The sequence below is a fragment of the Aquarana catesbeiana genome, linkage group LG11 (assembly GCF_042186555.1).
Source record: "Aquarana catesbeiana isolate 2022-GZ linkage group LG11, ASM4218655v1, whole genome shotgun sequence".
Lineage (NCBI taxonomy): Eukaryota > Metazoa > Chordata > Amphibia > Anura > Ranidae > Aquarana > Aquarana catesbeiana.
Genome location: NC_133334.1, coordinates 21,245,585 through 21,268,242, shown reverse-complemented (window position 1 = coordinate 21,268,242; position 22,658 = coordinate 21,245,585). Strand labels below are relative to the sequence as shown.

The following is a 22,658-nucleotide window of genomic DNA, read 5'->3' as shown; positions in this document are numbered from 1 at the left end:
ACATCTGCCACAAGCGAGGGTCCAGATCCCCTTTGTGATCAGTGTGGTTACCCTCTTGTATTATTTTTACAAGACGTGGAGGTCGGACCCCGGGTACATCAGATCCTCAGAGGAGGAAAGGAAACAGGTATGTCATCTAAAAGAACACTTCTGCTTCAATGTGGTTTTAAAGGCAGAAGGTTTTTTCTGTCTTAATGCATTCTGACTGGGACTCCCCTCCTTATTGGCTGAGACAGCAGCGTGTCGCCATTTGGTTCCCGCTTCTGTCAATTAAAGTCAGCCAACGAGGAGAGAAAGGGGGCAGGGCAGGGCCACGGCTTCGTGTCTGAATGGTGTGGCTCGGCTCGGGTGCCCCATAGCAAGCTGGAGGGAGGGGCCAAGAGCACAGAAGAGGGACCTGAGAATAGGAGGATCAGGGCTGCTCTGTGCAAAACCATTGCACAGCGCAGGTTAGTATAGCATGTTTGTTATTTTTAACAAAAAAAAACACTGAGACTTTAGTATCACTTTAAAGATCAGCTCAGGACTACATAGAAGATGTCCTTCCCCATGAGATGGTGCTTGGGCCTGGCCCTAACACAGCCACCTGTGTGCATGGTGGGGGAAGGGGGAGTACGATCATCCACCAGGGTGCACTCTGGAACTCACTCAAGATCAGTGAGTGTAACTTTGCAAGGGGGTGGACTGTCAGAAGGCATCAGAAGTCACTATTCCCTAAGTGGGATCTTGGTACTTTTGGATTTAACCCAGAATGACAAACAGTGAATGAGCAATGTAGAGTAAACCTTGTTCCAGTCTTGGGCTTCTTTTCTCTCTGCTAGTCTCAGCAGAGGACATACAGTAGGTGTAAAGCTTTGTGGTGTTGAGGAGTGCCCAGTGGAAAAGTTCATGACACTTCAGTAATTAAAAAAATAAATAAAAATTAATTATCCAAATTTGTATTGATATAGAGCAGGGGTGGCAAACTCAATTTCATCATGGGCCGCATCAGCATTATGATTGCCCTCAAAAGGGCCGGTTGTATCTTAGATATCCAGCGCATCCCCTCCCCTTACATTAGATGTCAAGAGCCACCCCACCATCAGAAGTTGAGTCCCCCACTCTCCCTTACATCACAGTGCACTCCCCTTTCCTTATGCTGCTGCTGGGAAGAAGCTGGATGCATTGCTTGAAAGTAGAAAGTAAGTGTCTGGATGAGGACTAGAGGGAGCTGGAGCTCTCCTGCAGCTGCAGGAGAGGTGCGAGGGCCACATGAAATGGCCTGGAGGGCCAGATTCGGCCCGCGGTCCTTGTGTTTGACATCTGTGATATAGAGCATCAAGAAAGTCCAATGCTTTTTTTGGTGGAACCATCTCCCCGTGCCTGAAGCCATTGATATGATTGGACTAGCGGTGAGATTGAATTAAAGGCCAAGTTAACCTTTACAGAAAAATAATAAATGCACATATTTTTGCAGAAAAAAAAATTTGCATTCATTAACTTTTTATGCAGGAGCCTGAAAAGCATTGCACTCGCGATCAGTAGATCACGAGTGCAATATAGGCTCCTGCAGACATGTCCTCTGGCTTTCAGCCTGTACTTCTGTACAGGCCTCCTGTTTGAGATAGTGGAGATGACTTAGTTTCATTGCTCTGACATTCCCACTACAACATACAAAAAGTCGGCAATACGTAATTTGCTTAACGCTGCCAAGCTCTGCATTGCTCTGCGATGGAAGGAATCTGACCCTCCGTCTGTCCAAATGTGACTTAGAAAGGTTGAAGACCTAGAGATATCTGAGCAAAACAATCATGAAAGATATAAGAAAATGTGGCTTTCCTGGAACATGCCCATATATTTAGAAGAGGGCAGATCCCTGCTAGATGGCCGCCCACAACCACCTTAAACATCCCACTCTGGCCAGGAGGTTTAGTTTTTTGTTTATTTAATTTTATTTTTTTCCCCCCTCTTCCTCCTTACCCAACTGTTTCCTGCACTTATCCTATTTGACTACTCTTTTGCTGTTTCCACCTCCGTGCTTGACTGTAGGGTTGGTGTTCTTGGGGTCATAGTCAGCATTGTTCTTCCTCCAAACACGGTGAGTCGCATTAATTCCAAAGAGCTCAATTTTCGTCCCATCTGACCACAGCACTTTCCCCCAATCCTTCTCTGAATCATTTAAATCAGGGGTGTCCAAACTTTTTTCAAAGAGGGCCAGATTTGATGAAGTGAACGTGCGTGAGGGCCGACCATTTTGCCTGACATTCTTTGAACCATTAAAATTCGGTCTAAGTGTGTTGTGGCTGTGTGTGGTGAAGAGATGAGCTTGGGCGTGTTATTTGGCTTTACCCATATTTATCGGCGTACACGCACCTTCACTTTAAGAGGAAAGTTTCAGAGAAAACACGTTATTTTTAAATAGAACTGTGAAGCAAAATAAGGGTCACAGTCCATCAATGCAGCCTAATCAGTGCCCATCTGCATACTCACCGTTGCCATGAATGCAGCCCCGCCGTTGCCATGAATGCAGCCCCGCCGTTGCCATCAGTGCAGCCTGATTAATGCCCATCTGCAGCCTCGGAGGGACAGAGAGGGGGGCGGGATGAGCTCCAACACATTACATACAGGAGAATCCGTTTTCTTAGTGGCCTCTTTAATACAAAATCCCGCCTCCTATGATGGATTGAGCAGTCGGCCAATGGCAGCACAGGAGACAGGACTTCCTATTACAGAGGCTGCCGTGTAAACAGGAAATACTCGTATGTACGGCACTCCCTCACTGTCCCCTCCAAGGCAGGCAATATAGATATATCTTTTGTGGCCCCCCGGCGCTCTGGATTAGTTGGGGGCCACAAAAGATATATGGAACATATTGCTGCAGCTCCCCCCCCCAGGAGTTACTCCCAGCTGCTAAGACTACTAGGACGGTGACTAATCCATTAATACAGGTTTTCTCAGCAGGCACCAGATCTTTTTCTGAAGCCGCGTACACACAGGCGGACTTTTCGACCCGACTGGTCCGACGGAATTTCAACTGACTTTTGACGGACTTCCGACTGACTTTTTAACGAACGGACTTGCCTACACACGATCACACCAAAGTCCGACAGGTTCGTACGTGATGACGTACACCGGACTAAAATAAGGAAGTTGATAGCCAGTAGCCAATAGCTGCCCTAGCGTCGGTTTTTGTCCGTCGGACTAGCACACAGACGAGCGGATTTCTGGGTCCGGCGGAGTTACGACGTAAAGATTTGAAGCATGTTCCAAATCTAAAGTCCGTCAGATTTTCGACTGGAAAAGTCTGCTGAAGGTCTGATGAAGCCCACACACCGTCAGACCAGTCCAGTCGAAGAGTCCGACCGTGTGTACGCTGCATAATGCTTTATTTGGTGACTGTGGTCCCAACTGCCTTGAGATCATTCACAAGCTCCTCCAGTGTAGTTCTGGGCTGATCAATCACTTTTCTCATGATCATCCTCACCCCATGAGGAGAAATCTTGCATGGAGCTCCAGACTGAGGGCAATGGTTATTTTATATTTCTTCCATTTGCGAATAATCGCTCCAACATTTGTCTCCTTTTCACCAAGCTTCTTGCTGATCGTTTTGTAGCCCATTCCAGCCTTGTGCAGGTCTACAATCTTGTCCCTGACGTCCTTTGACAGCTCTTTGCTCTTGCCCATGATGGTGAGATTTGAATGGAAGAAAGATATTCTGTGGACGGGTGTCTTTTACACACATAACGAGTTGTTGTTAGGAGAACCTTCTTACACTGACAGAACTAATCTGTGTACCACATGAGCATCTACTGTAGTAGCCAGTCTGTGGGAGCCAGAATTTTTTTTTTTTTTTTTGAAAACTATTTTTATTCCACATTTTTATAAACGTATACAGACCGTAAAAAAGCAACCCATCAATTGCTGCCCGAATCCCCCCCCGCCCCACAGTGCAATGTTCTGTAAAGTGCAAGTTCATAATTAGCATTGTTGGTTGGTAGGGGATCAAGTACTTATTTTACTCACTGAACTGCAACTCCATTTACATAGCTCCCAAATGTCCCTGATTTCAAGGGGCTGTCCCTGATTTGGAGCAATGTCCCTCTTTTGTCCCTCTTTTGTCCCTCATCTTGGTCTGATCTATATAGTTGTATATAAAATGCACTTTTTATCTTTCAAAAAGTGTTTCCCAGTGCTAAACCTTTCATCTAAATTCTAAATTGCTGCATTTATACATTTTAAAACGCCAATATAAAGGAATAGTAGTGGTAAAAAAAAAAGACTTTGTGGATTTGATTAACCCTTTTTTTTTTGGTTAATTCTCCTTTTAAGGGGGTGTGGCAGGGGGGCGTGTCCTATGCCTACATACGTTTGGTAGTAGGTGTCCCTCATTCCCATCCGAAAATGTTGGGAGGTGTGCATTTATAACATTTGTATTATGTGTTCTTTTTTTCTGGATTTTTGATTAATATTCTGTTTCTATGATTTAAAATACACCTATGATTAAAATTATAGACCCTTCATTTCTTTGTAGGTGGGCAAAAGTACAAAATCTGCAGGGGATCAAATTATATTTTTTGCCCCCCACTGTATCTGCCAGGCTGCTGTTCGAAATTATGGGGCCTTATACAGCCTACCTGACAGGGCCTGACTCTGCATTGGAGCCACCCATAGGCAGCCCCCTGTTGATCCGATGCGGCCTGGTACAGGAGTGGGGCCTCAATCAGAAGCCCTAACTATCTGCACGAATTTTGTATAGTCTTTTAAAATTATTTCTTCCAACAGTTCGAAAACATTTTGGTAGTTGAACTGGCTCTCACTGAAATTGGCCCTATTGTGTGTATGGCAGGGACATTCATGTGTAAGCTTCTTGGGGGATGATGTGTGGCTGGTTCTGTGGACTCCTAAAAGCGCTGTGTAAAATATCATCAATATATAAATAAAACAAAAATTTGTAAAAATTTTGAATAAAAGTTTTTGAATTGTGTTTTCCAGACAATCATCACCCTGGCTGAAGCTGGCTGTCTGGATGTGAGACTCTTCTGCACCTCCTGTCTGGTATGTCTGTCCTCTCAGGACATTATTGTTTTCTGTATGTTTTGAGCTCTGTGTGTATAAAATATTAATGAAATGGGACTGACACCATCCTCTGACACCATTACTATAACTTGTTATGCTCCAGAAGAATAATTATCATTTTTTTACAATAAGCTCCTCTGCTGAAGATTTTATACTCTGGAAACTGAGATAAGCAAACGTGTGAAGCTTTGCTTTGTGAAAGTTTTTTTTTTTTTCCCTGCAGTTCATACCAACCACCTATAAATACATAATGAGCAAGTTACAAATGTAGATTTGTATATCAATTCAGTGCATGAACTAAGCAAATGACATTGAGCAGATTAGATCAGCATGTGGTAAAAAGATTCACTTGATTTTGGCACCATTTCCCCATCAGCTTAGGAATATTTTAATAGGAAGCAAATGAGTAGCAATGGGGTATGCAAAATCTGTGGAGTCTTTCATTATGTAATGATTACGTCCTTAATCCTCAGGATAAAATTAACTTCTATGTTATGCTAACTCCTATGCTTAATGTAGTGCGAGGGTCGGCAACCCGTCAATCGCAGGCAGGTGAAACATAGATGGCAGCCCTTCCTTTCCGACACCTGGAACCTGGACAGGTTATTACTCACAGTGGGGCTGTTCCCACACTACAAGGGTTAATTGCTCATTTATGTCTTGGGGAAAAAATAAGTACCGCCCCGTGCACTAGCGGTCTAGGATCCTGACATCACAAAGACCAGAGCAGGCCCCCCCCCCCCCCTCTGGTACCCCTTGATCAGGCATGGGACCCAGGACCGCTTGATTGGGCATGGGACCCAGGACCGCGTGATTGGGCATGGGACCCAGGACCGCTTGATTGGGCATGGGACCCAGGACCGCTTGATTGGGCATGGGACCCAGGACCGCTTGATTGGGCATGGGACCCAGGACCGCTTGATTGGGCATGGGACCCAGGACTGCTTGATTGGGCATGGGACCCAGGACTGCTTGATTGGGCATGGGACCCACGACCGCTTGATTGGGCATGGGACCCACGACCGCTTGATTGGGCATGGGACCCACGACCTCTTGATTGGGCATGGGACCCACGACCTCTTGATTGGGCATGGGACCCACGACCTCTTGATTGATTGGGCATAGGAATGGGACCCAGGACCCCTTGATCGGAAAGAGTTAGATTGATGGGTTTTGTGCCGCTTTAAAGTTTCCAAAAGGGTTGATGGGAAGGGGTTAATGCTGCAGCTGTAAAGAATACACACATTTTCAGTTATACAGTCTATTGGATTATATGGAATAACAGTATGTATAAAAGGTTCAGTATTTGGTTGATCACTGGCATGTTTTATTGGGGAATGCGATTAGCATCTTATTAACACTTTGTGATCTCCTAGGAAAAGAAACCATTGAGGTCAATGCACTGTCATGCCTGCAATTCCTGTGTGGCCAAGTATGACCAGCACTGTATATGGACCGGGCACTGTATAGGTGAGAACATGTGACTGTATTATATACACCAATCGGCCATAACATTATAACATTATGACTGATGACAGGTAAAGTGAGTAATGTTGATTTATTTTGTTACAATGGCACCTGAAGGTGGGTGGGATATATTGGGCAGCAAGTGAACATATCCCTGGCATTGATGTGAAAGCAGAGAAAATGGGCAAACGTAAGCATTTGAGCAACTTTGACAAGGACCACATTGTAATGGATAGATGACTTCGTTAACTCCCAAAACTGCAGCTTTTGTGGGATGTTCCCAGTCTGCAGTGGTCAGGACTGACCAAACGTGGTCCAAGGAAGGGAAACCGGCCAAACGGGAAAAGTGTCATGGATGGCCAAGACTCATTGATGGAGGCGGGTAGTGAAGACTGGCACGTGTAGTCCAATCAAATAGAGCTACTGGAGCTGAAATTGCTGAAAAAGTGAATGTTGGTTCTGATAGAAAGGGGTCAGAACACACAGAGCGTCGCAGTTTGTTCTGTATGGGGGCTGTGTATCCGCAGACCAGTCAGGGTGCCCATGCTGACCCATGTCCACAGCCAAAAGCACCTACAATGGGCACGGGAACATCAGAACTGGAGCACAGAGCAATGGAAGAAGGTGGCCTGGTCTGATGAATTTAAGAATGGTTTGAAGATCACAACAACAAATTTGAGTTTTTCCAGATCTCAGTCCAATCGAGCATCTGTGATGTACTGGAAAAACAAGTCCCATCGAAGCCCCCTTTAACATGGTGGCCCCAGATCCCGCCCCCCCCCCCCCATGTTGAAAAAAAGAAAAACAAGTCTGATCCATGAAGGCCCCACCTCACAAATTACAGGGCTTAAAGGATCTGCCATTGATGGCTTGGTGCCAGATACCACAGCATACCTTCCAAGGTCTAGTGGAGTCCATGCCTCAACGGGTGATGGTGAGTGGTCATAAAGTTATGGCTAACCAGTGTATGTAACGGGGGATTTTTATATACAGATCTGGGTGCAACCCTCCCTTTTGCTCAGTGGTGCCTTATGTCCATCTTTATGGCAGACGTAACCAGACCCAGTCCAGATGACAATTAGAAGATTGTTTTATGTATGCTTTCACCCTTATCCTGTTTTATCTCCTCCTCAGGTGCCGGTAACCACCATTACTTTGTCCTTTTCCTGTGTGCTATGGCATTTGTGGGCCACATGATGATCTACGCCTCCTCTATATGTAAGTGACTGTTGGGGCTTGCTCACAGCAGATGACAGAGAAAGCATATAGGTTATGGGGCACCATTTATCACACATTGACAAGTATTTTCAGATGCATCGTAATGCAGTTTTAAAGGTCTCTATTTAGCTGATGTAAAGTGGACCTGAACTAAAAAAAAGTAAATATTTGCCAGATTAGGGTACATTTAACAATGTTAAAGCCCAACTCTGGGCAAAATGCCCCCCCCATGCAGTCAGGCTATGCCTGCATTGCACTGGCCAACTGCTTGTTTTGTCTAGGAATAGGGAGGAAGCTTACACTCACCCGATCCTTCATTCCATTGGAAAAATGCGCTCCCCCCACGGGTTCAGTGGTGGACTGTTCCTGGTCTGTGGAGCCTGCTCTTGGCTTGATGACATCAGGGGCAGTCTACAACTCAAGACTGAATCACGGGGGGGGGACTGCACTGGACTGGTCTTGTGCTGGGAAGATCAGAGGATTTGGTAAGTATATCTTCTTTCTCCTCTCCCCTAGACAAAAACGAGCAGTTAACCTATTCAGTGTGGGCACAGCCCCACAGCATGGGAAAACTTTTTGGGCTTTAAAGTGTTACTAAACCCACAACAGTAAAATCAGTCTTTATATGCAGTAAAGCATGCTTGTTATACTCACTGTGGAACCTAAGGGGTTGATCCTCTGCATTGTGTAAAAAGGATGTTTGATCCTGTCTTCTCTGATCCTCCCCTCCTTCCACTGTCCCCTGATAATTTCCTGGTAACACAGAGTCTATGGAGTCAGACTGAACATGCTGTTTGGTGTGTATAGCGAGGTTTGTTTTTTTTTGTTTGTTTTTTTTGTTGTTTTTTTTCTTGGGAGAGTACATATGATTAGCACAGGGTCAATCCGCACTGTCCAGACAGAGGGTCAGGGGTATTGCAGTCTCATAGGACAGTCAGGAAACTCCTCCTACAAGCTTAAACCAGTGCTTGCCTGGGCACTGATAGAACTAACAAGACTGCTCGAACTGCTGATGAGAAAAGGTTTTTAGCAGTTTATATTTACTAAAATATTGCATTTCCATGTTCTGTGTACTGTGGGAGAACAGATATAGTGAATACAGGCTCCTGGGTTCAGTAACACTTTAAGAATGCCTAAGTAGTACATACAGTGCCTTGAAAAGGTATTCACACCCCTTGAAATTTTCCATATTTTGTCATGTTACAACCAAAAACGTAAATGTATTTTATTGGGATTTTATGTGATAGACCAACACAAAGTGGCACATAATTGTGAAGTGGAAGGAAAATTGGTAAATGGTTTTCCAAATTTCTTACAAATAAATATGTGAAAAGTGTGGGGTGCATTTGTATTCAGCCCCCCTTACTCTGATACCCCTAATTTAAAATCTAGTGGAACCAATTGCCTTCAGAAGTCACCTAATTAGTAAATACAATATTATATACAATCTCAGTATAAATACAGCTGTTCTGTGAAGCCCTCAGAGGTTTGTTAGAGAACCTTAGTGAACAAACCGCATCATGAAGGCCAACGAACACACCAGACAGGTCAGGGATAAAGTTGTGAAGTTTGAAGCGGGGTTAGGTTAAAATAAATCTCTCAAGCTTTGCACATCTCACGGAGCTCTGTTCAATCCATCATCGGAAAATGGAAAGAGTATGGCACAACTGCAAACCTACCAAGACATGGCCGTCCACCTAAACTGACCGGCCGGGCAAGGAGAGCATTCATCAGAGAAGAGCCAAGAGGTCCATGGTAACTCTGGAGGAGCTGCAGAGATCCACAGCTCAGGTGGGAGAATCTGTCCACAGGACAACTATTAGTCGTGTTCTCCACAAATCTGCCCTTAATGGAAGAGTGACAAGAAGAAAGACATTGTTGAAAGAAAGACATAAGAAGTCCTGTTTGCAGGTGCGAGAAGCCATGTGGGGGACACAGAAAACATGTGGAAGAAGGTGCTCTGGTCAGATGAGACTAAAAGCAAAATGCTATGTGTGGCGGAAAACTAACACTGCACATCACCCTGAACACACCATCCCCACTGTGAAACATGGTGGTGGCAGCATCATGTGGTTGGGATGCATTTCGTAAGCAGGGACAGGGAAACTGGTCAGAGTTGATGGGAAGATGGATGGAGCCAAATACAGAACAATCTTCTGCAAAAGACTTGAGACTGGGGCGGAGGTTCACCTTCCAGCAGGACAACGACCCTAAACATACAGCCAGAGCTACAATGGAATAGTTTAGATCAAAGCATATTCATGTGTTAGAATGGCCCAGTCAAAGCCTAGACCTAAATCCGATTGAGAATCTGTGGCAAGACTTGAAAATTGCTGTTCTCAGACGCTCTCCATCCAATCTGACAGAACTTGAGATATTTTGCAAAGAAGAATGGGCAGAAATGTCCCTCTCTAGATGTGCAAAGCTGGTAGAGACATCTCCAAAAAGACTTGCAGCTGTAATTGCAGTGAAAGGGGGTTCTACAAAGTATTGGCTCAGGGGGGCTGAATACAAATGCCCACACACACACACACACACACACACACACACACACACACACACACACACACACACACACACACACACACACACACACACACACACACACACACACACACACTTTTTTTTACATATTTGTAAAAAATGTTGAAAACCATTTATCATTTTCCTTACACTTCACAATTATGTGCCACTTTGTGTTGGTCTATCGCATAAAATACATTTACGATTCTGGTTGTAACATGACAAAAAGGGGGAAAATGTCAATGGTATATGAATACTTTTTCAAGGCACTGTATACCCGTTTGCCAGAGTTCCTTCTGAAAAATACCAATGCGTTTCCTGTGAGATGTCACCACAGTGCTGATCACTCTTCTCCTTGCTGGAGAGGAAGTGGTACCTGAGGACCTGCTGTGCAAGGACCTCCCTGCTTCTTCCGTTCTATAGAGTCATCCTTCCAGAACTGTTCCATCAGTGGGGGAGCTCTGACATGAGGAGGCAAAGCCTGCCTCTCTACCAACATGGTTGTCCCCACACAGAGACACAGTTCAGAACAAAGCATGGTAGGTCAGTAATGGGTAAAATATTGGCTGCAAGGGGCCAACAGGCAATACAGGTGACTAGTCCTTTGCCCTCCTGCTTGTATTTATTTTTGGCAGGGCAAACTACATACATTTTGAACTTAATCAGTCTTAGATTTTCACTCTCCTGCACCCTCTTCCTTCACTTTACGATGAACAGTAATACATTATAAGACTAAGCTGCTGTGTATATTGTCATTCTTGCAGATTGGGTCAGTCAGTGCTCCACCAGTATACAGAAGGACGGAGTCTGGGGATTCTTGTCAGAGATCGTGATCTGCTCCCCCTGGGTCCTTTACATCTTCCTCCTTGTCTGCTCCCTCACTGTGTGGGCAACACTTATGTTCATCATGCAGATCTACCAGGTAATAGAGCCAGGCGGTAATCATTAGAACCTGTTTTATCTGTTATTGTTCTGATGGCCTTGATGGGAAAACAGAGGGGCATAGTATGTGCTAGGGAGGAAGGTGGTTGGGTTTCTATCTGATTTGTATCATTGAGACATCTGGTTTGCAGCTGAACTCCTGCCTTACCATCAGTATTGCACAGTTGTACCAGCTGCCCTCCTAGGCTGAAAAGACTTGCTCTGATTTCACTGCACACTGTGAGCTTCTCTCAGCGTGCATTAGAAGCTGCAGCAAGTTAGACTTATTTCCAGCATTATCTACCCCTTTTCTCTCCAGCCTTACTATCCCTGGCTTGTCCTTTTCATTGGGTTTCAGTTCTTTCAATCATGGAGGCTCAGAATCACATGTGGGTGTTGCCTAGGGTGGTCTACATGCAAATGCAACCTGCCTAGGAATGTGCACTCCTGAAAACTGCCATTTAACCAATAAGGCATTTTGATGTTTGCATGACTCTTCCCAAGAGCCCGCCCACTGCTTGCACCCGGGCCGAGGACTCCTGAGAGGAGTATACTGAGGTGTTTTCAGGAAGCTATGTACAGCACCTGGCCAGCCCCTCCCACCAGCCATGGTCTGCCTGCATTGCATAAAGAAGCACAGAGACCCAGATGACATCACCTGGTTTAAAATATGCTCTGTAATAAAAGCAGAATAGTTTAATTTAATTTTTTTAATAAAATGATGAGGGGGAAGAGAAAGAGGAATCAGGAAAGGCAAAATATAAGCAGATTAAATTTAAAGGAGTTGTAAAGTTTCAAGGTTTTTCACCTTAATGCACTCCATGCATTAAGGTGAAAAACCTTCTGTGCTACCCCTAGAGCCCCTCTTTTCCTTACCTGAACCCGATCGTTTTAGCAATGAGAACAAACCCAGCAGCTCCAGCTGCTGTCTTGGGCCCTCATTGGATAGATTGATAGCAGCAGGAGCCATTGGCTTCTGCTGCTGTCAATCAAATCCAGTGACATGGGAGCCGGGGGGTGGGGGGTGGGGGAGGGGTCGAGTACTGCTGTCTGTGTCAATGGACGCAGCAGCAGGACTTGGGAGCACGCCCGCACGATTCCCCTAATGGAATGCAGCTTTCCGTGGGGGCACTCAAGGAAGAGGAGGAGCCAGGAGCGCACCGACAGGGGACCCCAGAAAAGGAGGATCGGGGCCACTGTGTGCAAAACCCTTGCACAGAGCTGGTAAGTATAACATGTTTGTTATTTAAAAAAAAAAAAAATTGAACCTTTACAATCACTTACAAGCGTTTGTTAACCCAAAAAAAAAAAAAAATTCACATCCTGGTCCCTTAAAGCAGATTATACAGCACAGCGCTTGTGCTATGTAATCTGCCCCCCTCTAAACTGTAAAAAAAAAAAAACAAAAAAAAAAAAAAAACCCTAAACCACTTCCTGTATGCCCTCTCTAAACAGACCACCATGATAACCAGGGATGCTTCACCCTGATCACCGTGGTCAAAGTGCCTCCCTCCGTGATAGGCTGCTGTCCCCTCAGCTCTTCCCCCTCACCCCCTCCTTCCTCCCTGTCAGCACCCTCTCTGTCTGTCTCTGCTCGGCCCCGTCGAAAAAAACAAACTATAATTGTCGCTGCCAGCCCCTCTATTAGAGGCTGGCATAGCACACTATGTAAAGCATTTTTTAAAATGACTGTTGTAAATACCGATTTTCAGCTGTCTTCGGGCCGGTCACTTGACTCGCGGCTCCTTTACGGCTATGAGAAGGGGATTCTGCGGAGGAGGCGAGCGGTCACGTGATCTCCCCGGCTGACGTCAGTGAGAGATCACGGTCCCTGCCTCAGAAGCCATTCGGCATGGCTGGAAAGCAGTTGCGAGTCACGTGACTGGCCTGAAGACAGCTAAAAATCGGTATTTACAACACTCGTTTTAAAACATGCTTTACATAGTGTGCTATGCCAGCCTCTAATAGAGGGGTTGGCATAGACTTTTACAAATGGGTTCACAAACCCTTTAAGCTTTAACTTTTCCTCACTCTACACTTAAAACTAGGAAAAAATGGGTAGAGTTAGCATTTATGTGTATTTACTGTATAGTTCTGGTGTGTGTTATTCTTATGTAAGGTGATTCCTCTGAAATGGAGAATTATTGTTCCTTCTTCCTCTATTGTATATTGAGATGTGAATGATACTGAATGTTGTATTGGTAGTATAACCTGGAGCTGAATGTTGTATTTTTTTTTTCTTTTCATCAGATTGCAGTTCTTGGTCTGACAACTCAAGAAAGATTCAATTTCCAAATGCAGAGTAGATTCAGCAAACACAAAGTGTCAATGAGGAAAACTCCTTTCAAGTAAGTGAGCGCACAAGCAATGTTCCAGCATGTTTAGAATTAGTACACCCTTCAGCGTGGCACGTCCGCCATTGCTGACTTTGTTTTAAAAATCCCAAAATGTAATCAGTGACCCCTCCCGCCTCCCTGTCTGCTCGGTTCAGATAGCTATAGAGCACATGTGTCAAACACAAGGCCCAAAAGCCGGATAGCCAGCCTGCCAGGCCATTTCATGTGGCCCTTGCACCTCTCCAGCAGCTGTGGCAGCCCCCCTTGGTTCCACCCCCACCTTGTCTCAGCAGTCGGCAGCAGAGAGGAGAACAGAACTCCTCTACCAGATCCGGCGGTTCTCGGTGCAGCCGCGGAGATGCTGTTTCAGGTCTATCTGTGTCAGTTTCCATTTTTGACTGAAATATAAATTAGCATAGGTCTGCCCCTAATTAACAACAGAGGGAGTCCCCGCCAAGTCTGACCTGGCGTATGGGATTATAGTACACAAGCAGAGTCGGCAGGTTTAACAACCCTCCTTCCTCCCACTTTTGCTGGGGGGGGGGGGGGTGGCGGGTGGCACGGCTATTCGGAGCAGATGAGAGATTGGAGCAGCTCCAGCTCTTATGTTCTCTGCGCCATGTGCTGTATCTGTCAGCCACAGAACAGGGAACTGATCATTCCTAATTAACAAAAGGGGCTTGGGGGGTATTAACAAAAGGTGGTGCAAGCACAAGCTTGCACCACTCGTCTAAGTAATAAAAATGGAGCAGATGCGGCTCCTAATTAACGAAAGGGTCTTATGCACCCTCTTATAATGGTTGTGCACCCTGTACAACCACTTTTACCTACAGGTAAGCCTATATTAAGGCTTTCCTGTAGGTGCTGGAAATATCTCTTAAACCTCCACGGTATGGCGCATGCGCACTTTAGAAAGGGCAGATCGTGCTAGTTCTAAAGGGGGTCATGCCGTGTGCGGGAGTGACGTCACGCGACTCCGGCCAGTCACAGAGCCAGAGTTTGCGGCCCCAGAAGGAAGAGGGGTGAAGATGGATGCTCGCTGCTAGTGGGGACAACGGTGACATCGCGGGCTTCGGTTTCAGGTAAGTCACACATAATGGGCTACTATGCGATGCATAGTAGCCTATTATGCTTTACCTTTTCAGGGAAATAAAGAGGAAGTAAAACCCATCAGGGTTTATTTCCTCTTTATGTTCTCTGTGCCATGTGCTGTATCTGTCACAACCACAGAACAGGGAACTGATCACTCCTAATTAACAAAAGGGGCTTGTGGGGGAATTCACAAAAGAGTGATGCAAGCACAAGCTTGCACCACTCGTCTAAACATAAAAAATGGAGCAGATGTGGCTCCTAATTAACAAAAGGGGCTTTGGGGGGATTAGCAAAGATCCCACCCCTTTTTGTTAATTAGGAGCCGCATCTGCTCCATTTTTTTTTTTATGCTTAGAGTGGTGCACCGCTCTATGTTAATCCCCCCCCACCACCTGTACACCCAGAAGTTCCAGGAATACATACATTTAGAAAAATACATATAAAGGTCCAATATGTCCCTAAATATATCGGGGGGGGGATTTTCAATGTGCATCCTACTTTTGAAGTTGAATTTACTGTCGCCATCCCAGGTAGGACCACACACACATGGCACGGCGCAGAGGTTTTATTTCTGACCCATAATATGTTTTTCTTTCAGCCGTGGCTGTATCCAGAACATTGCAGACTTCTTCCAATGTCGGTGCTTTGGCCTGATAAAAGTGACCCCCGTGGACTGGACCAAGCAATTTCTCGGCACGTTCCACCCGTCCAAGATGAGGACCCCCCAGCCTGTCTAGAGGCCAACGCCTGCAATGGTGGCCTGAAGGTTTTTACTTCTAGCTTCCCAGATGAACTTGTGCCTTACCTAAGAACTGTCCGAGGTGCATTGCAGTCTTATAATCCCTCTCCACCACTCGCCTTTCTGTCTACAGGAAGCTGAAGTGTCCGCTGTTGTTTGGGAACACCAAGTGAAGTTTGTTTTAATCTTTCAACTTTTTGAATACCATGTGAGTGGAAGAGGATGTCCTTAATAAGACTCATACATGCTTTAGGGTTTCACCACTAGAATTTTTTTTTTTTTGTAAACTTTTGTGACCTGTTTTTAAAAAGCAGGAACAAAAATGGATTTTTAATTGAAGGAAGGGATCTGACTGGGCAAAAATTCCGTGTTTCTTCCCATTTAGAGTTTTCCCGATAGACCTTTATTTGTTTTTCACATTTGTAGGGGAAAATGGCTAATATCTTTTCGGAGAGATGTTACCTTAAGGTCATAGCGTGCCCTTCACTGTACCTTTATCGCAGTCACACAAACATCAGTCACCCACAACACCATCTTCAGATTGTTGCTATCCGTGAGCAGGAGCTGGCCCTTTAAGGAAATCTTAAAACTGGTAGGACAGGTTCCCGACTGTGATTGGCTGTTTCAGTAGTCACTTGTTCAGGAGTCCATCCTAACAGCTCCCAATCTTTACTGTGCAAAAGGCGCTCTTGGTGACAGCAGGGGGGCGCTGGGGGGGTCACACCCTTGGAAGTGCGCAATTGATCGTAAAGCCCATCTCTGTGCTGATGTATATACCATACGTTTGGTTGGTGGGAAGACTTTTAAAGATTTGTATTTGCATGACCCAAATGTATCCCAAAAACCTTCCTGTAGATCAGGGGTCTCCTAACTTTCTAAACAAAGGGCCAGTTTACTGTCCTTTAGACTTTAGGGGGGCTGGACTGTGGCCATTGAAAGTAGAAATTGTCCTGGCATCAGTGGAAGTCAACAATCCTCCATATTTTGTGTCAGTGAGAAGAATTGTGCCCCATCGTAAGTGTCATTTGGTGGAAAAATCGTGCCAAATCATTGGTGTCTTTGGGAGAAACTGTGCCCCTTCGTTGGTGTCAGTGGGGGGAATAATGCCCAAATGTTAGTGTCATTGGGAGGAATTGTGCCCCTTCGTTGGTGTCGTTGGGAGGGACTGTGCTCCTTTGATGTCAGTGGGAGGAATTATGCTCTGATGTTGGTGTCAGAGGATGAAATATTGCCCCAAGGGCCGGAAAAAAAGCAAGCAAAGGGCCACATCCACCCCCTGGGTTGCAGTTTGGAGACCACTGCTGTAGATCATGTCTCAGCATGTATCTGTTTCTTTGGCCTTGTTCCTGTAACGAGAAACTGCTTATTACTCTGTGTGTCATCATCAGCAGGCTTGTAAAATTCTTGCCGGGGTAGCTGCTAGCAGGAGGGTTCTGCAGGTTTGCCCAGCATCGGCTTCTGTAGATGTAAGCACACCCCTAGAACTACAGCTCCCAAGAGCCTCTCCACTTCATTCAGTATGTGGGCAGGCTTTTAAGAGTCTAGTAGCAACATTGTTTGCTGGGAAAGAACTCCATGTATGCATATGGAGTGGGACATAGAGAGTAGGGGATGGGTGGAGTTCTGTTTTTTTTTTTTATATATGTTGCCCAGACATACACTTTAAGGCAGAGGTCTCAAACTGGTGGCCCTCCAGCTGTTGCTAAACTACAAGTCCCATGAGGCCTTGCAAGGCTGACAGGTACAAGCATGACTTTCAGGCAGAGGCATGGTGGGACTTGTAGTGCCGCAACAGCTGGAGGGCCGCCAGTTTGAGACCCCTACTTTAAAGCAGCATTCCAGGCAAATTTGGGTCTCTACTCTATACCCCATGTATAGTTTTGCTGCTACAGCTTCAAGTCACATCCACATGCCTAATTCAATCCATAAGCTATGGTATACTTCCCACCCATAGGAAAAAAAAATGGCTGCTGATGCTTTCATTCCTGAAGGAGGAACTAAACTCCAAATGCTTCCCTCTGCTTTAATGGCACAACGCCCTCGCTGTCCCCTACATCTTCTCATCAGGTGCTGGTCTTCAGCCACCTTGATTGGCCGGTGCAGAACAATGTCGCTCCATTTCAGGAGTGCCGTCATCAGAGCACAGGCTCTGTGTTGGTATATAAACTTAGCTGTGCATACGCAGCTCAGTGTACATTCTACAGAGGACCGTGAGCAGGCAGGTACGTTTTATTTTATTGCACAAGAGACGATGCCTATCTCTTCTGCAATAAAGAGCCTATCTCCTCTGCAATAAAGAGCCTGCTGGCTTCCATTTTTTTTCTTTTTAGACTTTAGTTCCGCTCCAAATACATCTCCTCCCCACCTACTTGCTGATTGGGCAATTATGCTTTGTTCCTTCAGCAGCAGTTTGATGAGGTCATAGCTGTGCTTTTCCTCTCCTCTAAGCATAATAACAGTGTTGGTATAACAGCATTGGGTAATGAGCTCTCTCTACCAGTTCTGCTTTCTTTACCAGGAAATTTAATATAAAGACAAAGTCGCATATTCTGGTGCATTTAAAATGCATTTAGGGTTTTTAATTATATAGCTGGATTAAAGGGTGTCAAACATTTGCTCTGCTTCATTTTGGTGTATTTATTAATACAAGAAGGGGCGCAGCTTTGTGGGGTTTATAGAAAGAATGTGGAGCCTACCTTGGATCCTGTACTGTACAAATAATTTGAGTGTCATTACTTTATCCTTCCCTTTTTTTTTTTTTTTTCCCTTTTTCTTTTACACTATGAAGTGCCTCGATGTTCTGCAATGAACCTGTGTCATTCAGCGGTTTTCATCTACTTTAAAGCGATAAATTCACCTTTTGTAAATTTAAAATAGATACTAAATGCATGTGTTTTTGTATGCAAAAATATGCATTTTTTTCTTCTTTTTTTTTTTTTACATGCACTGTGATCTCGGGGTGCATTGCCAGGCTCCTGCATTCTCTTCCCTTAGGTGTGCCTGTACCTCCATACAGGCTGTCGGTTTCAGAGCTGGAGGAATCATCGATGGACTATGACGGTGCTGATCAGCGCCCTCGCAGTCCATTGAGAACTATCTGCTGGAGTGGCAGACGGGACTTGTAGTTCGCTCATTCACAAATCTCCTGTGAAGGAATGACATGGCTGTGTGGGCGGAGCACAGCCAGGGCTGATTTTAAGATGTGACAGTGGCTGCGGGGAAGAGAGGATCCACTGCCTGCTGTCACCGGGGGGGGGGGGGGGGCTGCATATTACCATGTCACATGTTACACCCTAAATACAGATTTAAAGCAGACCATACATTTTGGCCCGGTTCACACTGATGCAGTGCGGAATTCGCAGCGTGTGGTTTCCGCACTGCATCAGAATCGCACCCTGTTCATGCTAAACCGTTGCGGGTGTGTATGTAAAGCTGACGGTACTCCGAAATTGGTTCACAAAACACTGTGCCATTTGCAGAATTGGATCGCATGGGTGTGAACACTCATGCGATCCGATTCTGGTGCGACCAAAAAAAGGTCCAATTTTGGTGCGGCTGCAGTGCGATTTGCATTTCACTAACAGGAATGTGATGCGATTCCTGTCCAAATCGCATGCAGGTCCCGCACTGCATCAGGCCTTATGAAATTGTGTTCTCTTGGCAGGGAGCCTTCCCCGCCAGCAGAATACAATAATCACTGCCAGCGGTTATAGCCACCAGCAGTGATGGGGCAAAAAAATTTAAAAAACAGGCTGGTTTTACCAAAGTCGATCAGTGAATTGAGGTCAGTACAACCAGCCTGCCCGTAGGCATATCAAAATTTGGATGGTTCCTGCTGAACTAGCAGATTTTCAATTCATCTATGGCCGGCTTACATGTAACACGTTATTAAAGGTGAACATATTCTTTAACGTTTAATGGAAGAAGTCATCCCACATTTGTTAAATTAATTTGTAGGATTTAGTAGAGAAAATTGTTTCCTTTTAGTTTCACCTAAAGCTGAACTCCGGGAAAAGCGAATATTGTTTAAATCCATTCCTTATGTGTATTCTTTCTGAATCTCGGTGATCTTTGTGTATTTCTTCCAGATCTGTGCAGTAATCCAGTGTGAGACTTTTCCTTCCTGTAATAAAGACCGCTCACCGCTGATCTCTCTCCTTGTGCAGGGTGACTGGTCTTGTCTCCGCCCACTCCTGTGGTTTTCTGCAGGCAGCCTATAGTGGGTGGAGCCTACTGGGCCCTTCCCACAGCTCTGCTTTCTCTCCTTGTGCAGGCTAACTGGTCTTTTCCCCACCACCTCCTGTAGTTATCTGTGGTGGGTGGGGCCTGCTGGCCCCTCCCACAGCTCTGCTATCTCCATGTGCAGTGTGACTGGTCTTGTCCCCGCCCCCTCCTGCAGTTTTCTACAGACAGCCTTTAGTGGGTGGAGCCTATTGTGTCCCTCCCACAGCTCTGCTTTCTCTCCTTGTGCAGGCTAACTGGTCTTTTCCCCACCTCCTCCTGTAGTTATCTGTGGTGGGTGGAGCCTGCTGGGCCCCTCCCACAGCTCTGCTCTTTGCACAGGCAATGTACAGCACTGTGATGATGTCACTTTTACAAGCCAATATCTGGGTTTGCAGAGGTATTTGCTGCTCACAAAGTGGATTTACATCCTTTTGTGGCAGTTATATATTTTATGTGAACGTTTTCTTCTCTGGCTTTTAAAGTATAAAGGCAAAACCTTTTTTTTTTTTTTTTTTTTTACTTTTGGATAGAGTGGAGAGGGATTATAACACTTATCGGGTTTTTATTGCTGTCTGTGTCACCATTAAGCAGATTTGTCCTGTTTACCATTATCATTGAAAAAAAAATCCTAAATTTTGGGTTGTCCCCAGAAAAGTAGTAGAGGGAAAATCTTCCAATGGGGACACAAGTTCTGTTGCCCTGGGGGGGTTCCCAAGGAATTCCCTTAATTTGCAGAGATTTCCTCTCACTTCCTGTTTGGCTATAGGACAGGAAGTGAAGGGAGATCTCCGCAATGGGGCACAGATGGTGGAAAAAAAAATATCTGACAGGGATTACAACCCTCCCCTTCTCTAGCTAAAATAAAAAAAAAAAAGTTTTGCCTATAGTTCTACTTTAATACCACAAACTTCAAAACGGCTTCTGCCACAAGGCTTGATGCCTCTGTGCCTCTGCCTGAACACACATCAGGGAAGAGCGCGGTGTTGGTAGGACAGAGGTGACTTAGGTGAGTCCTTTGAATGGGATTCTGCGTTGTCCAGAGGCTTTTATGTCAAATCCCAGCTCAACACAATGAAGAACCAAGACGAGGTTAAAAAGGTACAAGAGGTTGGAATATTCTCTGATTTTTATATATATATATATATATATATATATATATATATATATATATATATATATATATATATATATATATATATATATATATATATATATATATATAAATATAAAAAATTTTTTTTTTTTAAAACCGTGGTCAATCCATGGGGCTGGTATGTTAATTTGCTGGTGACTTTTATTATATAAATCCCTTTTTAAATGTTGTGGGTTTTTGTTTTTTTTTTTGGCATTGTTGAAATCCATTATCAAACAGTCCTAAAAATCAAGTAGATTACCTGTAAAAACATATACTGTTCAATGAATATTGTATTCTTCATTAAAGTGTTTTATATTTAACACTTGCATTCCATTCTTTGCTTTTATACATACAATATATGGATATACAGCACAAACCAGTGCTCCTCGGGGGCTGGTCATCTCCCATCATGCTTTGCAAAGCAGCCTGCATTTCTGAAAGCACCCATTTACAATCCTCTTTGTGTTTTACTAACAACAAAGACCTTGGATATCCATTGAATGGGTTATTTGTGCAAGCCCCTCCCACTACACGGTTATTAGGCATGTGCGATTTTTTTTTTCGTTACGGATCAAAATTTGGACAAAATTGTGGTTATTCGGAGTTTCGGATGTATCTGAATTTCCGAATCGCAATAATAATGAATGTGAACGAATCCGAAATAAATTATAACGAATTTGAAAAATTTGAAAGTGAATTTGAATTGGAACAATTTGAAAATGAATTTTAAACAAATCGAAATGGAAACCTAATGCAAAAAATACAGTAAGGTAAAAAAAAAGTGAAATAAGAATAGAATTGCACGAATAGAGCCGTCTTCCGAAATTCAAAATTAATAAAAAAAGTGAAAATATACTAAACGAATCCAAATATACGAAACAAATTCCGAAAACAAATCATTCTAACATAATGAATATTACATATACATATATACATCCAACCTATGTGTCTTACGAAATTTACTTGGGCCCCTTTCACACTGGGGTGGTGGGTGCGTCGGCGGTAAAGCAGCCGCTATTTTTAGCGTCGCTTTACTGTCAATTTCGTGGCGCTATTCGGCCACTAGCGGGGTGCTTTTACCCCCCGCTAGCGGCGAGAAAGGGTTAAAAACCAGCCGTGAAAGGGTTAAATCCACTGCAAAGCGCTATGCCGGCGGTATAGCCGCACTGCCCCATTGATTTCAATGAGCAGGAGTGGTGAAGGAGCGGTGTGTATACACCGCACCTTCAACGCTCCAAAGATGCTGCTAGCAGGACTTTTTTTTTTTTTTTTTAGGGTTCTGCCAGCGCACCGCTCCGGTGTGAAAGCCCTCGGGGGCTTTCACATTGGAGAGACGGCAGCGGCTCTTTCAGGGCGCTTTGCAGGCGCTATTTTTAGTGATGTAGCGCCTGCAAAGCGCCCCTAGTGTTAAAGGGGCCTTAACGAACGAATCCAAAACAAATCACCTTTTTTCTATTGTGCACATCTCTAACGATCTAATCTAAATAAATACAAAGGAAAATGTAGAAAGATTGTACAATTTTAACCCCTTCCTGCCGATGCCTTCCGGCCCTTTAAGAGCTTCTAAATGCCGAGAGGCATTATTCAGGTCCTGTGACCGCTGCGATTGGCTTTCACAGTGGTCACATGATCATAAAAGCTCCCGATCGCAAGTATGCATCGGGAGCTTCCCTTTTCTTTGCCGGTAATTGTGCTGGGAGCGCTCAGGGCATGCCCTCTTAAGCACAGAAAAGTGTTTATATAGGGCCGCATATATGCAGCCACTTGGCTTTAAAGCCCACCCACCAAGAGCCGGCATATATGCGTACCATTGGCGGGAAGAGGTTAACGTATTGTGTGAGGGCAGCTTAGGGTGGTGGTTGGTAGATTAAACCGATGAATGGCTGCCCTGTAGCGCGATTTGTTAAAGTGGTTGTAAACCCCCTACATATACCCAGTGAAGTGACTG

General features: G+C 44.8%; 1 protein-coding gene across 1 annotated transcript in view; it reads left to right on the top strand.

Annotated features, from left to right (window-relative positions):
* Positions 1–18,602, top strand: part of ZDHHC13 (zDHHC palmitoyltransferase 13) — a 50,974-nt gene extending 32,372 nt beyond the window's left edge. Inside the window, exons 11-17 of the mRNA XM_073604045.1 lie at positions 5–127; positions 4,972–5,034; positions 6,432–6,525; positions 7,657–7,740; positions 11,028–11,185; positions 13,435–13,532; positions 15,211–18,602. Coding sequence (XP_073460146.1) covers positions 5–127; positions 4,972–5,034; positions 6,432–6,525; positions 7,657–7,740; positions 11,028–11,185; positions 13,435–13,532; positions 15,211–15,349 — 759 coding nt within the window. The 3' untranslated portion in view covers positions 15,350–18,602. The remainder of the gene's footprint in view (positions 1–4; positions 128–4,971; positions 5,035–6,431; positions 6,526–7,656; positions 7,741–11,027; positions 11,186–13,434; positions 13,533–15,210) is intronic.
* Positions 18,603–22,658: the final 4,056 nt, after the last annotated feature.